Consider the following 16,141-nt stretch of genomic DNA (forward strand, 5'->3'; position numbering starts at 1 on the left):
CTTTAGAGAACAATGACTAGTACATCACTGGTTGCTGAGTAATGCTTCTTTCTGACTTGTCCAAAGCAGTAAGCTAAGGTGCTTACAAGGTGATTGATTATAAGTTAATCATTGTCTTCTGTTTTTCCCCCTATTTACCTATCCCTTCATTCCATCAAGGTGAGGTCATCCATGATGTGTACTCCTAGGAACTTAGCACACTTAACTCTCTTTATGGAGGAGCCATGTATGTGCAGAGGGTGATGGTTCATTTGCACCTGGCTTTAGTCCACAATTATTTCCCTGGTCTTCTCCACGTTCAGGTTTAGGTTGTTGTTCTCACAGCAGTCCACCAGCTGCTCCACTTCCTCTCTAAAGAGGAACTATTTGATTAGCAGGTTCAAATATAAACCAATCTTGTGCAAAATTCAGACTATTTCTCCCAGCAAGAACTGTGCGGCAAAGACTGGGCAACAATGAATGCCACTAATGAACCTGATGAAACAAAACTGTTGAAGATTGCAGTACCATTGCTGTTGGTGGAATTTATTCTGGGCTCAATTGGTAATGCAGTTGCTTTGTGGATCTTCTGCTTTCGGATGAAACCTTCAAAACCAAGTATCATTTATTTATTTAATCTGACTCTAGCTGATTTCCTTTTGATGTGTTGCTTACCATTTCGACTGGTTTACTATGTGAATAAAAAGAACTGGATTTTTGGGGATGCTGCTTGTCGTGTGTTCTTATTTATGGGTGTCTTTGAATCGGGCAGGAAGCATTGCTTTTCTCACGCTTGTGGCGTTAGATCGATATTTTAAAGTGGTTCATCCCCATCATAAAATAAACTCTGTACCACAAAAATATGCAGTTATGGGAGTAATCTTTACCTGGGCTATAACGATAGGAATGACCTTATACCTTCTCTTTGAAAGCCATGTCTTTGAACAAAATAACCTTCTATTCTGTGAAAGCTTCCATTTGTATAATCCTTCAAATGCAGGTGCAACATGGCATGATGTTCTATTTGTTGTGTAATTTGTAGCACCACTGTGTATTATTCTCTACTGTACTTACTCAATTATTTCAAGACTTCAGCAGAAGAAAAATGAAGTCAGAAGAAAATTCATGAAGGCTAAACGTGTTGTGACAGCTGTTGCCATAGTGTTCATACTCAGCTTCTTGCCCAGCAATATTGGCAAATTTGTTGTGCTGATGTTGCAATCAAACACAACAAAAGCTAACAAGGCATACTGGGCAGCAGTTGAGGGATTTTACATTACACTTTGTCTAACTTACATTAATAGCATGCTTGATCCAATTGTCTATTATTTCTCCAGTTCAAAATTTAAAATCATTTTACATCAAGTGTTCGAACAAGTGAAATGAAAAATTATCAAAACTCATCTGCAATCATTTTCCAGCAACAGCAACTAGCTTACTATTCAGTATGGATAACAAACTTGCATTTAAACCAAGCTCCACAGTTAAAAAAAGACATAATGCTAACCTCTGGAGGGCTTATTCATGCAACAAGACGACAGCAGAGTGCCACGCACCAATGAGCCGATACTGGAAATGCAAATGAATATGCCAAACATTCAACAATAGGAGTGAATGGAGTACAACTGAACTGTATCAGAGAGTGAGAGTCATCTTTCAAAACCTACGATTCACCTGCTTCTCTTCAGCTTATTATTGATTACTATCTCTGTTTTACAGATTAATAGGTGCTCAGGGAGGTTCCAGAACCTTAACCTATTGTTCTTCTGATGTAATATGTCCCTCATCTTCTTTGGACATAACAAACTCCTCAAATGTTTGCATTTAAAAACATGTCAAATTTGTAGTACTGATTGATTTGTGATATGCTTTCATTCAAGTATATGTGCATATTTGGTTAATAAAGTAGAAAATGAAGATTCTAAACTAAAGTTAACAATCTTAAAGCTTTTATATACAAGTTTAATTTTTCACGATTCTGCTATGACATTTAAACAATATTAATAATTGATTGTTAACTTATTGCTACTGCAAAGTTCAAACAGTGTAAGCAGTAAAAGTGGATTTTAATTCCTGCATGTTAAACATTTTATGAAGCTTGACACCAAAAAGTTTATTTACAAAAATGCTTATCAAAAACAGTAACATATTCATTTTACTAATATTTGTGTAATCAGCTTTAACAATGCAAATAGCATGACTGCAACTCAGCAATAAATACAGTAAAGTTGAATATTTCTGTTGTTATGTCCTTAGTGTATGAAGGGGTACGAAGGGGCTGCTAGAAATTATTTACGAGGATAACCATCTTTTAAATAATGTGCAGAGAAGAGTTTTGTGTCTAATTATGACACTAGTTATTTTCCACATACCAAATAGTGTATTTGGCAAATATTACACATGGATAGTTACATAATTTGTCAAATTAACTTCGTTTTTTCCCACATACTAGATAGTGTATCTGACAAATATTGCACATACTTTTGTCATTAGCTGCAATTATACGTCAACAGAAATTCACATTACAAATTGCTTACTAAAAATATTGGTGGATATGAAAACATTAATTCTATAATATAAATTCTGATCTAATGAAATACTTCAATCTGAGTTAATGAAATACAAGCACGTTAATCCAGATGCTTATTTGCTAAATCCCAAATTCTGGGAATCAATCCTGGCTCTGTGACCACATAAAGCAGGCAAACATTCCACATCCTTCAGGCAGTTTCTCTTGATTCTAATCAGAAATAAGAATCTTGTTTGAAGTTCCTCTTCTTACTGTGGGAAAGAGGGTGTTACGTAGAAAAAAAAGTTACTCTCTAAAGGAACAAGTTGTAGGTCATCAGATAGTGCATAAAGTTATGCACTACTGGCACAAACGCCCAGCTAGAAATATTAAAATCCATAGAATAAGAGTACATTTCTGACCTACACATTCTGAATAACTCACCATCATATCAGTCAGTGCATTTAACTACCTATTGTCAGCATACTTCCTTGGATATCACTTGATAGCCTTCTTCATGTATGTTTTAATATCTTCTATCCTGAAATGAAGCTACTTCAGGAAACATATAATTGCCAAGCACAACATGTACAAGAATGACACTGTGTGCAAAAAACACTAGATTAAAATTACTAGCAACGTATGTTAGCCCCACATGAAAGTCATGGAAGCTATTCTTATTAGAAAATACCACCGGACTGTTGATGATGCTGGTTATTCTACTTCTGATCATCAAGAAACTCCTGGAGGAATGAAAAAAAAATTAGATGTTATAATAATTGCTCATTAAAAAAGACATGATTGCTTCTTTTTAAGAGAGTTTCTGATACACAGGCAAATGATAGCCAGTGATCTAGTACCAGTGTGTAGATCTAACTAGGCCAGAGAAGGCATCACTAAGACATCTGATCCCATGCTGACATTTTGAACTTGCATGTACTCATGTACAGATAAAGTCACTCATTGATCTGAATCCAGAAATCAGGAATAAACTTTTGTACTAGCCCACTGTAACCCATTAATCTGCATTCGTCTACCCCCATACAGATCAGGACAATGCTTGGCCATGGTTCAACTGTATATAACTCAATTAGTATACAGCACATTGAAAAAAAAACTCTCCTAAACAATTTCCTATATCATGCTTTGTAATATCCAACACCCTATGCCAAGAAGTGATGTGTCCAAAACAAAACGCTGCAACTAACACACAGCTTTTTGAGGAAATGGCTTGTCTTCAATTAGTCCCTCTTATAATAAAGATAAGATCAAAAATCTTAACATATTTTCAATGAAAATGAAGGTACATTAGTTTTTTGCCACCACCTTTATTTTATGTTCTGTTGACTCCTGCTGAATTACTCTCTTTCTTAAAACACTTAACTTCATGATTTAATTATTGCAAATTTTGCCACTGATTAATGTGGGCAATGTTTACGTTACATGCTTCATGTGAGAAAGAACTTTGTTGTAATGGTACTTATTTCATAATTCAAGAATGGTATCATTGGAAGTGGCACATACATATTTAAGAAAAAGTCATGAAACAGGCTTCTTTTGGGGAAAAAACATACCTTTAAAAAATCAAGAGAAATAGCTGATTTGACGGGTCTTCCTTCTTGCTTTAAGTAGTCAGTTACCACAGAGATGGCTTCATCAAGGCTGTAGGAATAAAACTGGATTAGTACAAGCATCTTGGAATAATCACTTTTAGAGTACATGAATACAGGTCGACCTTCACTAATCCGACTACCTGTAATTCAGTTCCTTCAATAATCTGTCACTGATTATGGTTAATGTGTAATTATCCTTCCTGTAATTCGGCATTTTCACTAATCCGGCACTCCTCAGGTCCCAGTGGTGCCGGATTAGTGAAGGTCGACTTGTATGGAAGTAAACTCACCATATCAGTTCTACTATAGGCAGGCACTGCACTTGCTCTATAATTCAATAATAAGGTCATGGCTGTTCTTTTATCATTGTGTCATATTTTAGTTATCCCCACATATATTGATTTCTGGCTTGAATATATTCAGAAAGTGAATCTCCACAGCCACCTAGGTATAGAATTCTAAAGATTCACTACATTCTGCAAGGTATTTCTTCTCATCCCAATTCTGAATGGCAGAACATTAATGCTGAGATTGTGTCTGGTTCAATGTCAGGGAAAGCATCATTCCTGCACATATTGCATCAAGCCTGCAAAACTTTTGCCTGTCAATGAGGTCACCTTTCTTCTTCAAACTTAAAAGACATCTAGGCCCAAACTGCTTAATCTTTTTCGAAGGATAATTTCCTACCACATGAACTAATCTGGCAAACCTTTGTTCAGCTTCCTATATCTAAAGAATATCATTGCTTAGGGAGGAAGACCAGACTTGCACACAATATTTCTGGTATGACTTCACCAGAACCAGTGATAATTTCAATAAGACTCTTGTAATCAAAACTTCTTGCAATAAAAGCCAAAGGATCAATGGTTACATTAATTGCTTTCTATACTACACAGCAATACTGAGTGATTTGCATACAAAATACTTCCCCTTTTGAATTGAATTGTCTTTATTTCTTACATCCTTCATATACATGAGTAAAAATCTTTATGTTACATCTTCTAAATGTGCAATGTGCAATTTATAGTAATTTATAATAAATAGTATGTACAACAGGATAGTCAATATAACATAGAAATACAGTTGTGTCAGCTTGAAATAAGCAGTCTGATGGCCTGGTGGAAGAAGCTGTTCTGGAGCCTGTTGGTCCTGACTTTTATGCTGTGGTACCGTTTCCCTGATGGTAGCAGCTGGAACAGTTTGTGGTTGGGGTAACTTGGGTCCCCAATGATCCTTCGGGTCTTTTTTATACACCTGTCTTTGTAAATGTCCTGAATAGTGGGAAGTTCACAACTACAGATGCACTAGGCTGTCTGCACCACTCTCTGCAGAGTCCTGTGACTGAGGGAAGTACAGTTCCCATACCAGGCAGTGATGCAGCCAGTCAGGATGCTCTCAATTGTGCCCCTGTGGAAAGTTCTTAGGAATTGGGGCCCACACCAAACTTCTTCAACCATACGAGGTGAAAGAGGCGATGCTGTGCCTCTTTCACCACACAGCCGGTATGTACAGACCATGTGAGATCCTCAGTGATGATTATGCCAAGGAACTTAAAGCTGTTCATCCTCTCAACCCCAAACCGATTGATGTCGATAGGGGTTAGCCTGTATCCGTTCCTCCTGTAGTCCACAACCAGCTCCTTTGTTTTTGCGACATTCAGGGAGAGGTTGTTTTCTTGACAGCACTGTGTCAGGGTGATGACTTCTTCCCTGTAGGCTGCCTCATTATTATTTGAGATTAGGCCAATCAGTGTAATGTCTTCAGCAAATTTAATTAGCAGATTGGAGCTATGGGTGGTGACACAGTTATGGGTATACAGAAAGTAAAGGAGGGGGCTTAGTACAGAGCCCTGAGGATGAGAGGGGCAGAGGTGAGGGAGCCCACTCTTACCATCTGCTGGTGATTTGACAGGAAATCCAGGATCCAGCTACACAAGGCAGGGTGAAGGTCGAGGTCTCTGAGCTTCTTATTGAGCCTGGAGGGAATTATGGCTGAACTGTAGTCCAAGAACAGCATTCGCACATAAGCATTCCTCTTCTCCAAATGTGCAAGTACAGTGTGTAGAGCTGTGGCTATTGCATCATGTCAATGGGCTGTGTCAGTAGCGAACTCTAAGGGGTCCAGAGTGGGTGGTAGCATGCTGCAGATGTGGTCCTTGACCAGCCTCTCAAAGCATTTGCTTATTGAGATGAGTGCGACAGGACACCAGTCATTCAGACATGTTACATAGAAAACATAGAAAATAGGTGCAGGAGTAGGCCATTCGGCCCTTCGAGCCTGCACCACCATTCAGTATGATCATGGCTGATCATCCAACTCAGAACCCTGTACCTGCCTTCTCTCCATACCCCCTGATCCCTTTAGCCACAAGGGAAATCCAGGATCCAGCTATCCAGTTACCTTGGTCTTTTTAGGTAGCGGAACAATGGTGGATGTTTTGAAGCAGGAGGGCACTCTACACTGGGAGAGGGAGATATTAAAAATCTCTCTCTATCTCTTCTATCAATGTGGATGCTTTCAAATATTTTTATATACCCTTCCTACAGTGCTCTAACTGCCAAAAATTCACCCATTTGTTTTTGCTGGAAATCTGGCCTCATCAATCTCACAACTTGTACTGCCTGAGTTTTGCATCATCATAAATCTTGGATATTATCCAGATTTTAAACAGCTGAACTTCAACACCGACCCTACAGTACACCATACTTGGTCTTCAAAACCAAAAATGACCCATTTATTTCTGTAAACACGAGGAATTCTGCAGATGCTGGAAATTCAAGCAACACACATCAAAGTTGCTGGTGAACGCAGCAGGCCAGACAGCATCTCTAGGAAGAGGTACAGTCGACGTTTCAGGCCGAGACCCTTCGTCAGGACTAACTGAAAGAAGAGCTAGTAAGAGATTTGAAAGTGGGAGGGGGAGGGTGAGATCCAAAATGATGGGAGAAGACAGGAGGGGGAGGGATGGAGCCAAGAGCTGGACAGTTGATTGGCAAAAGGGATATGAGAGGATCATGGGACAGGAGGCCCAGGAGAGAAAGGGGGAGGGGGGTAAAAAACCCAGAGGATGGGCAAAGGGTATAGTGATAGGGACAGAGGGAGAAAAAGGAGAGAGAGAGAAAGAATGAATGTGTGTATGTATATAAATAAATAAAAGATGAGGTACGAGGGGGAGGTGAGGCATTAGCGGAAGTTTGAGAAGTCAATGTTCATGCCATCAGGTTGGAGACTACCCAGATGGAATATAAGGTGTTGTTCCTCCAACCTGAGTGTGGCTTCATCTTTACAGTAGAGGAGGCCGTGGATAGACATATCAGAATGGGAATGGGACGTGGAATTAAAATGTGTGGCCACTGGGAGATCCTGCTTTCTCTGGCGGACAGAGTGTAGGTGTTCAGCGAAACGACCTCCCAGTCTGCGTTGGGTCTCGCCAATATATAGAAGGCCACAACGGGAGCACCGGACACAGTACATCACCCGAGCCGACTCACAGGTGAAGTGTCGCCTCACCTGGAAGGACTGTCTGGGGCCCTGAATGGTGGTGAGGGAGGAAGTGTAAGGGCATGTGTAGCACTTGTTCCGCTTGCAAGGATAAGTGCCAGGAGGGAGATCAGTGGGGAGGGATGGGGGGGACGAATGGACAAGGGAGTCGCGTAGGGAGCGATCCCTGCGGAATGCAGAGAGAGGTGGGGAGGGAAAGATGTGCTTAGTGGTGGGATCCCATTGGAGGTGGCAGAAGTTACAGAGAATTATATGTTGTACCCGGAGGCTGGTGGGGTGGTAGGTGAGGATAAGGGGAACCCTATTCCTAGTGGAGTGGCGGGAGGATGGAGTGAGAGCAGATGTATGTGAAATGGGGGAGATGCGTTTGAGAGCAGAGTTGATGGTGGAGGAAGGGAAGCCCCTTTCTTTAAAAAAGGAGGATATCTCCCTCATCCTGGATTGAAAAGCCTCATCCTGAGAGCAGATGCGGCGGAGACGGAGGAATTGCAAGAAGGGGATGGCGTTTTTGCAAGAGACAGGGTGAGAAGAGGAATAGTCCAGATAGCTGTGAGAGTCAGTAGGCTTATAGTGGACATCAGTAGATAAGTTGTCTCCAGAGATAGAAACAGAAAGATCTAGAAAGGGGAGGAAGGTGTCGGAAATGGACCAGGTAAAATTGAGGGCAGGGTGAAAGTTGGAGGCAAAGTTAATGAAGTCAACGAGCTCAGCATGCGTGCAGGAAGCAGCACCAGTGCAGTCGTCGATGTAGCGAAGGAAAAGTGGGGGACAGATACCAGAATAGGTTTGGAACATAGATTTATTTCTGTTGTGTTTTCTATCCATTAAGCAATTCTCAATATAACGTTCTATTATGTGATCTAATTTTGTTTACTCTCATTAGAATTTAAGGAAGACTTCCTAACTATTACACCATTACATTCACCCAGATACGTACTGGGTCTGCATTTAAAATCTACTTCCGGGGCGCCGTGGGAACAGCAATCTTTTGCAGCATGGCTCGATGGATACGACTAAATATTCCCACTTCAGCCTGATACAGCTGAGAATCACAACTGCTGCCAAGGTCTATACAGTTAATAAAAATGTCTTAATGCAATTGAATAAACTATCACTACTTAAAGCTGTGCTTCTCATCAGATTTTTTGTGGGAAACATGGCTGCAGGTTAGGAATACAGGTGCATTTAAGAAAAACGGGCTTTTGACTCCCAGCACCAACTATCTTGCTGGCAAATGTAGTCTCTAGTAAATAAAATCGAAGATCTCAGAGCTAGGGTGCTGTATCAGAAGGACATTAGGACCACATGCACCCTTCGTTTCACAGAATCCTGGTTAACCCCTTCAGTACCAGATGCAGCAATTCAGATTGACAGGTTCACTATACATCGTTAGGATAGGATCATCGAGTCTCTCCAAAGCAAAGGTGGAGGTGCCTCATGATCCACACCTCTTGTTACACTAATGTATCAGTGTTTTCCTAATTCTGTTCAGACCTGGAATATCTTGCAAGTAAAGGCTGTCCATTTTACCTGCCATGGGAGATTTCTGTGATCATTTTGATAGTGGTGCACATTCCATCTCAGGCTAATTTCAAGCAGGCTCTAGATGATCTGAACATGCACAGTGCAGCACACCCTGACACCTTCACCATTTTAGGTGATTTTAACCAGGCCAGCCTGAAAAAGTCACTGGATAATTACCATCAACAAATCACTTGTAGTACCAAAGGAATTCAACACAGTGGACCGCTGTTGCATCACCATGAAGAATGCCTGTTGTGCCATTCCATGCCCTCACTTCAGAAAGACTGATCACCTGGCTGTACTTCTACTCCACGCATAGGCAGAGACTGAAGACTGCAGCACCAGTAGTGAGGATCAAGAAGGTATGGACAAGGGAAACACAGGAGCGCTTACAGAACTGCTTTGAATGGGTGGACTGGACTGTATTCAGGGATATATCTTCGAATCTGGATGAGTGTGCTGCAGCTGTTAACGACTTCATTAAAACTGAATGAATGAGTGTGTGCCTACAAAACTTGCTGTACATTTCCAAACCAAAAGCTGTGGATGAACCAGCAGGTACATCGTCTGCTGAGGGTTAGATCTGTGGCATTTAATTCTGGTGACCCAGGTCTGTTCAAGAAAACCAGGTATGACTTGCAGAGGGCTATTTCAAGAGTGAAGAGACAATTCCGAGCGAAGTTGGAGGTGACATCGGATGCACGTCAACCCTGGCAGGGTTTGCAAGACATTATTTTCTACAAAACAAAACTCGATAGCATGAATAGCAATGATGCTTCACTGCCAGATGAGCTCAACACCTTCTATGCCTGCTTTGAAAGGGAGAATATAACTACAGCTGTGAAGATCTCTGCTGACCCTGTGATTTCCGTTTAGGAGGCTGACGTCAGACTGTCTTTAAGGACGATACACCCTTGCAAGGCAGCAGGGCCCAATATACCTGGTAAGGCTCTGAAAACTTGTGCCAACCAACTGGTAGGTGTATTCAAGGTCATTTTCAACCTCTCAACTGCTACGGTCAGAAATTCCCACCCGTTTCAAGAAGGCCTAAGAAGAGTAGTGCAAACTGCCTTAATGACTATCGCCCAGTAGCACCCACATCTATGGTGATTAAGTGCTTTGAGAGGTTGGTCATTGCTGGAATCAACTCCTGCCTCAGCAAGGATCTGGACTACTGCAATTTGCCTATCACCACAATAGAGCTACGGCAGACACGATCTCAATTGCTCTTAACACTGCCTTAAATTATCTGGAGAATACAAACACCCATGTCAGGATGCTGTTCGTTGACTATAGCTCAGCATTTAACACCATAATTCCCACAGTTCTGATCATTAAGTTACTGAACCTGGGCCTCTGTACCTCCCTCTGCAATTGGATTGTTGACTTCCTAACTGGAACAGTGTGTGGATTGATGATAATAACTCGTCCTTGCTGACAATTAACACTGGTGCACCTCAGGGGTGTGTGCTTCGCCCGCTGCTCTATTCCCTCTATACCCACGAATGTGTAGCTAGGTATACCTCAAATACCATCTACAAGTTTGCTGATGATACAACCATTGTTGGTAGAATCTCAGATGGAAACAAGAGGGCATACAGGCGTGAGATATACCAGCAGGTTGAGTGTTGTTACGGCAACGACCATGCACTCAATGTCAGTAACATCAAAAAGCTGATTGTAGACTTCAGGAAGGTCAAGATGAGGGAACACGAACCAAACCTCACAGAGGGTTCAGAAGTGGAGAGAGTGAACAATTTCACGTTCCTGGGTGTCACTATCTCTGAGGATCTAACCTGGTCCCAACATATCGATGCAGTCATAAAGAATGCAAGACAACAGCTATATTTCATTAGGAGTTTGCAAAGATTTGTTTTATCAACTAAAACACTCAAAAACTTCTATAGATGTACCATAGACAGCATTCTGACAGGCTGCATCATTGTCTGGTATGGGAGCGGGGAGGGGAGAGGGGGCTACAGCACTGGACCGAAAGAAGCCACAGAAAGCTGTAAAATTAGTCAGCTCCATCTTGGGTACTAGCCTCCATGTACCCAAGACACCTTCAAGGAGCAGTGCCTCAGAAAGGAGATGTCCGTCATAAGGACCTCCATCAGGCAGGGCATACTCTCCTCGTTACTATCAGAAAGGAGGGTACAGAAGCCTGAGGGCACACACACAGTGATTCAGGAACAACTTCTTCCCCTCTGCCATGATTCCCAAATGAACATTGAACCCATGAATGCTACCTTACTTTTTAAAATATAGGTATCTTATTTCTGTTTTTGCACTATTTTTAAATCTATTCTCTCTCATATGTATATTTTATTTTACTGTAATTGATTTATTTTTCTATATCAGGTATTGCATCGTACTGCTACTAATATGTTAACAAATTTCGCAACACATGATAATAAACATGGTTCTGATATTGAATTTGCTAATTGTGGAATTTATCACCGGAAACATTTTCCAGAGTTGGTTTAGCAAGATGACTAATTAGATTTTTATTTTATTTTAATGTATGTAACTGTTCACTTATTTACTTATTTGGAGATACAGAGCAGAATATGCCCTTCCACCCCATTGAGCCACACCATCCTGCATCCCCCAAATTAACCCTCACCTAATCATGGGACAATTTACAATGACCTATTAACCTACCAACCGGTATGTCTTTGGACTGTGGGAGGAAATTGGAGGCGGCCCTGGAGAAAACCCATGCCTTCCACGGGGAGGACATACAGATGTCTCTGGAGTTGAACTCCAAACTCCGATGCTTTGCACTATGCTACTGTGATGCTTTGTTTAAAGGTTAGTGATAAAAGCAATTCACATTGCAAGGGCATGCCTCTATACAGCAAAAAAGTAGGTAAATATTGATATGACACTATAGATGGGATAAATTAATATCAGGCTGGACTGGGTGCAGACCTTGCTACTGCTGACTACAGAAAGGTGTTGGGAGTCAGTGCGCGAAGGTGGTGTGCAGTCTAACAGTGAGTGTCTTGGATGTTTCTCTTGAAGATCCTATTGAACATTGATAATGTAAAATACTGCAAATCTGTTTCTCTTATTCATTGGCCAGACAGACAGAGGGGAGCTACATGGCCTCAGCTGTAGCAAAGAGTAGGCCTCAAGCCGTGGGCTTGCCTGTTGCAGCAGTTCAAGAGACGGCATGCTGGAGGCAGTGTAGCATGGCGTTCATGCTGGCTTGGGTGCTAGCCCCTCCTGTTGGTGCTGTCCTCCAGGGTTTGCTTGGTGGAAGACAAGCTAGATCCCTGCATGTGTCCACCTGCAGACTGCTGAGAACTCAAACGATAAGAATTCTGCAGATGTTGGAAATTCAAGCAACACATATAAAAGTTGCTGGTGAACGCAGCAGGCCAGGCAGCATCTCTAGGAAGAGGTGCAGTCGACGTTTCAGGCCGAGATCCTGACGAAGGGTCTCAGCCTGAAACGTCGACTGTACCTCTTCCTAGAGATGCTGCCTGGCCTGCTGTGTTCACCAGCAACTTTGTCTCAGCCTGAAACGTCGACTGCACCTCTTCCTAGAGATGCTGCCTGGCCTGCTGCGTTCACCAGCAACTTTTATGTGTGTTGACTGCTGAGAACTGCTTGTTCTTACCTTTCACACCCATTCACCATCAATTTACAGGGCATGTCACTCAGGGACTTGAGCTCTATATATATTTTTGGCAGGACTATATGTTTATTGCTATCTTATATATGCTATATGTGCCTAGTGCCATGTATGACTGTTGGTGCTGTGTTCTGCACCTTAGCCCCAGCAGAACACTGTTTTGCTTGGTTGCATCTAAGGTTAAATAATAATTAAGCTTGAACTTGAAAAAATGTATTACAGGGGAAAGGCTGATAAATATATTAGAAAGCAATCAAAGGTTATATTGACAGAGAAATGAAATAAGGTGCGAGACAGCCAAGTGGAAATGAAATGAAAAAACAGAATGGTTTGACGTGTTCTTGCACAAAGCAAATTAGCCAACACAAAAGCATTTTTAATTTAGGCTTAGAAGCAGATCACCAAGTTCTAGAAGATGCAAAATAGAGGTAATTTATTTTTGAAGTTCCCACAGAAAAGTCAAAAACTACTACAGGCTTATAGCAGTTTCAAAGTCATAGGAAGTGTATAGTACAGTAACAAACACCTTAGGATCATCACATCCATGCTGGCTCTTACACCTCCTATACTAACCCTATTTATCTGCATTAGGTCCATAGTTTTCTATACCTTAGTCATTCTAGAATGTTCTGAGAGTATCTGCCTGAATTACTTCTTCAGAGAGTGTATACCAGATTCCAACCATTCTCTGTGGAAAAGGCCCATTCAGTTCCCTATAAATCCATACCCTCTCAACTTAAACCCATATCCTCTTTTGACACCCCTATCATGGGAAAAAGATTCTTACTGTTTATTCCCTTCATAATTTTTCTGTAGCTCTATCAGATCACACCTCAGCCTTTCTGCTCTCTCTTTATAACTGAAATGCTCAGTTCATTCTCATGAATCTCTATTCACCAGTGCAATATTCTTCCTATTGTGTGTTTTATAAAACATTTCTGACAAAAGCAAATACATGATACCAATTCTTTGCCTGCACATCACTGATTTCGATCTGTTAGAATACTTCCTCCAGTTTTGAATGCTCTACTTTATGAAAGTCGCAAAAATAAAAAAAGCTCAGATGGGAATCTTGGTCAATGTGGACCAGTTGCCCTGAAGGGCCTGTATCCCTTCTACATGACCGTGACTCACAAGGGTTTTCTGTCATAAGCGTCAAGACATTCTAGTTACAAGAAATTATTTTTTAAAAAAACAGATTCTTCATTTTCACAGTGAAGATTAAGAGGCTATCAAACAAATACTCAAATTTACACAGACCTTTGATAAGACAACTACAGAATAACTGTTGGTGATTATTACTGAGATTTATAAAGTCAAAAATATTAACAAATAACAAATGACATGGTTAAGAATATTCTTCAGCAACACACACAGAATGCTAGAGCAACTCAGAACATCAGGCACTATCTAGGGGATGGAATAAACCACCAGCATATTGGGCTGAGACTCTTTATTAGGACCAGAAGGGAAATGGGCAGAAGCCAAAATAAGGTGGTGGTGGGGGGGGGAGGAAAGGAGGATTACAAGTGAAACCAGGTGAGAAAAGGGGAACAAAGTAAGAAGCTGGGAGGTGATAGGTGGAAGAATATTCTTGTATTTATGAATATTCTTTACTCCATTTTTACAGCACAAGACAGAGAATCCATAATGGTTTTTAGAAAGGGGGGTTTTAATTTTTATGCATGGAGGAAAAGCAGGAGAACAGTATTACAGGCAGTTTTTCAGAGATGCAGATCCAAGTAAAATGGGGCAAATGATCTCTTCACTGGCTTTTTTTAAAATATAAAAACTCTGCCTGGTAGCTGGGGTGACTTAATATAAATTTTACTTCAATCCTTTGACTTAGAATTTTCTCAACGCTTAGGGGTATTTTGCAAGTGTTTTATGAATGATCTAACTATTAACATCTATTCATATACTCACACTTATTTTATACCTACCAACTCCTATTTACAAGGTAATTCACTAGCTCTTTCAGACGATTGTGTTCAATCATGTATTGCTTCAGAAAGGGAAAGAATTTTGATCCAATGAGCATCTCGTATTGTTTCTTGTCTGCAATGCTGCCCAGTGCCAACTCCTTAATCTTAAAACAAAGCAGAGGATTTATTAGGACTTGTTATTAAAAAGAGAAGTGCTAACAGTTTTAATCAATGTTTTTCAGAGTACGTCAATACACTTCTCGCCCAGAGCCTGCAAACAATTAAACCAATACTTCTAAGGAATCAAATATGAAAATCAATTAGCATTAACAATTCTGAAGACTGATCAACTTAAAACCACAAAACTGCTTCCATCCCTGCAATGTTGTCTGACTCAGGTCTTTTTCAGCATTATTTTATTTATATTTTGTACTTCTGCCATCTGCACCATTTTATTTCTACAACAATGCTCTAGCCACAAAAGCAGATTGCAAAGAGCATGGTAACAGAACCTTGGAATGGAACAGAACCAGTTTTCAAATAGAAACCATATAAAATTGAAGGTTATACAAGCAATAATAAATGTAATATCATAAATATATAAAAATATGTACTTATATCCACCAGACTAGACTTGTCCATTCAACATCCCTGATGAAGATGGCAGTTTGTCATCAAAATGTCAGTTAAAGTTGATACTTGTACCCAGCTGGAAGCCTGAGAAGAATTTATCCATCACAAACTATAATTTCCTTTACTACTAATCAATTTCCTATGTCAATGACATGAGTTAGGAGCAAGAGCAGAGCTCTGCTCAAGTAGATTTCCAGACTGGCAGGATAACAGGACCAAGGAATAAAGAATGGAAAGCAATACTTGATACCTGGATAAGCTCTTAGTGAATACTTTAATATATTGCATTTTTTAATTGTATCAAGTAGCACTAGTGGGAAATGATGATAGAAAGAAAATACAGAGCTTGGGATCAAATCAGCAAATACAAATTGCACAGTAAGCTTGGCAGTAGCAACTTGATTTTAGATTGGCCAAAATCAGTACGATCTTAAAATCATTCCTATTATTAATATTAAATTACTTTTCACCCATTAGTGCTTATTGATACAATTCAAAAATGCAGTGGACTGAAGTATTCACTATGATCTTATCCCTGTATCAGGAATTGTCTTCTATCCTTTATTCTTTGCCTGTCTTTGTCCAGTCATCCCACCTATCTGGAAATCTATTTGAATAGCAAAAGTCCTTACATATCATTTACTCATATCTTTTGAGTTCTTTCAAAGTTTAAAATCAAAATCTTCCAGTGCTAATCATAGTATTGTTTTTTTTTTAAAGAATTAGCTGTTTTATTTAATTGACCCAAGGCTGATCCCTGCTTACTAAAGACACTGCAGCCTGGCATCTGAGGCAGCTGTGCCAAAGCCCAAGC

General features: G+C 40.4%; 2 protein-coding genes across 3 annotated transcripts in view; one reads left to right on the forward strand and one right to left on the reverse strand.

Annotated features, from left to right (window-relative positions):
- The first annotated feature begins 424 nt into the window (after nt 1-424).
- On the forward strand, nt 425-1,576 carry LOC134338507 (hydroxycarboxylic acid receptor 1-like). Its single transcript, XM_063034373.1, is given in 2 exon segments — nt 425-731; nt 733-1,576. Coding segments are annotated over 2 exon segments (909 nt in total). The 5' UTR covers nt 425-455; the 3' UTR covers nt 1,366-1,576.
- Nucleotides 1,577-1,932: 356 nt separating this feature from the next.
- Nucleotides 1,933-16,141, reverse strand: part of kntc1 (kinetochore associated 1) — a 129,233-nt gene continuing 115,024 nt past the window's right edge. For both annotated transcript variants that reach the window (XM_063034215.1, XM_063034214.1), the window contains exons 62-64: nt 14,713-14,858; nt 4,063-4,150; nt 1,933-3,231 (exon numbers count right to left, since the gene is read on the reverse strand). In XM_063034215.1, the coding sequence (XP_062890285.1) occupies nt 3,208-3,231; nt 4,063-4,150; nt 14,713-14,858 (258 nt within the window). In that variant the 3' untranslated portion in view covers nt 1,933-3,207. The remainder of the gene's footprint in view (nt 3,232-4,062; nt 4,151-14,712; nt 14,859-16,141) is intronic.

Source organism: Mobula hypostoma, chromosome 27 (assembly GCF_963921235.1).
Source record: "Mobula hypostoma chromosome 27, sMobHyp1.1, whole genome shotgun sequence".
Taxonomy (NCBI): Eukaryota; Metazoa; Chordata; class Chondrichthyes; order Myliobatiformes; family Myliobatidae; genus Mobula; species Mobula hypostoma.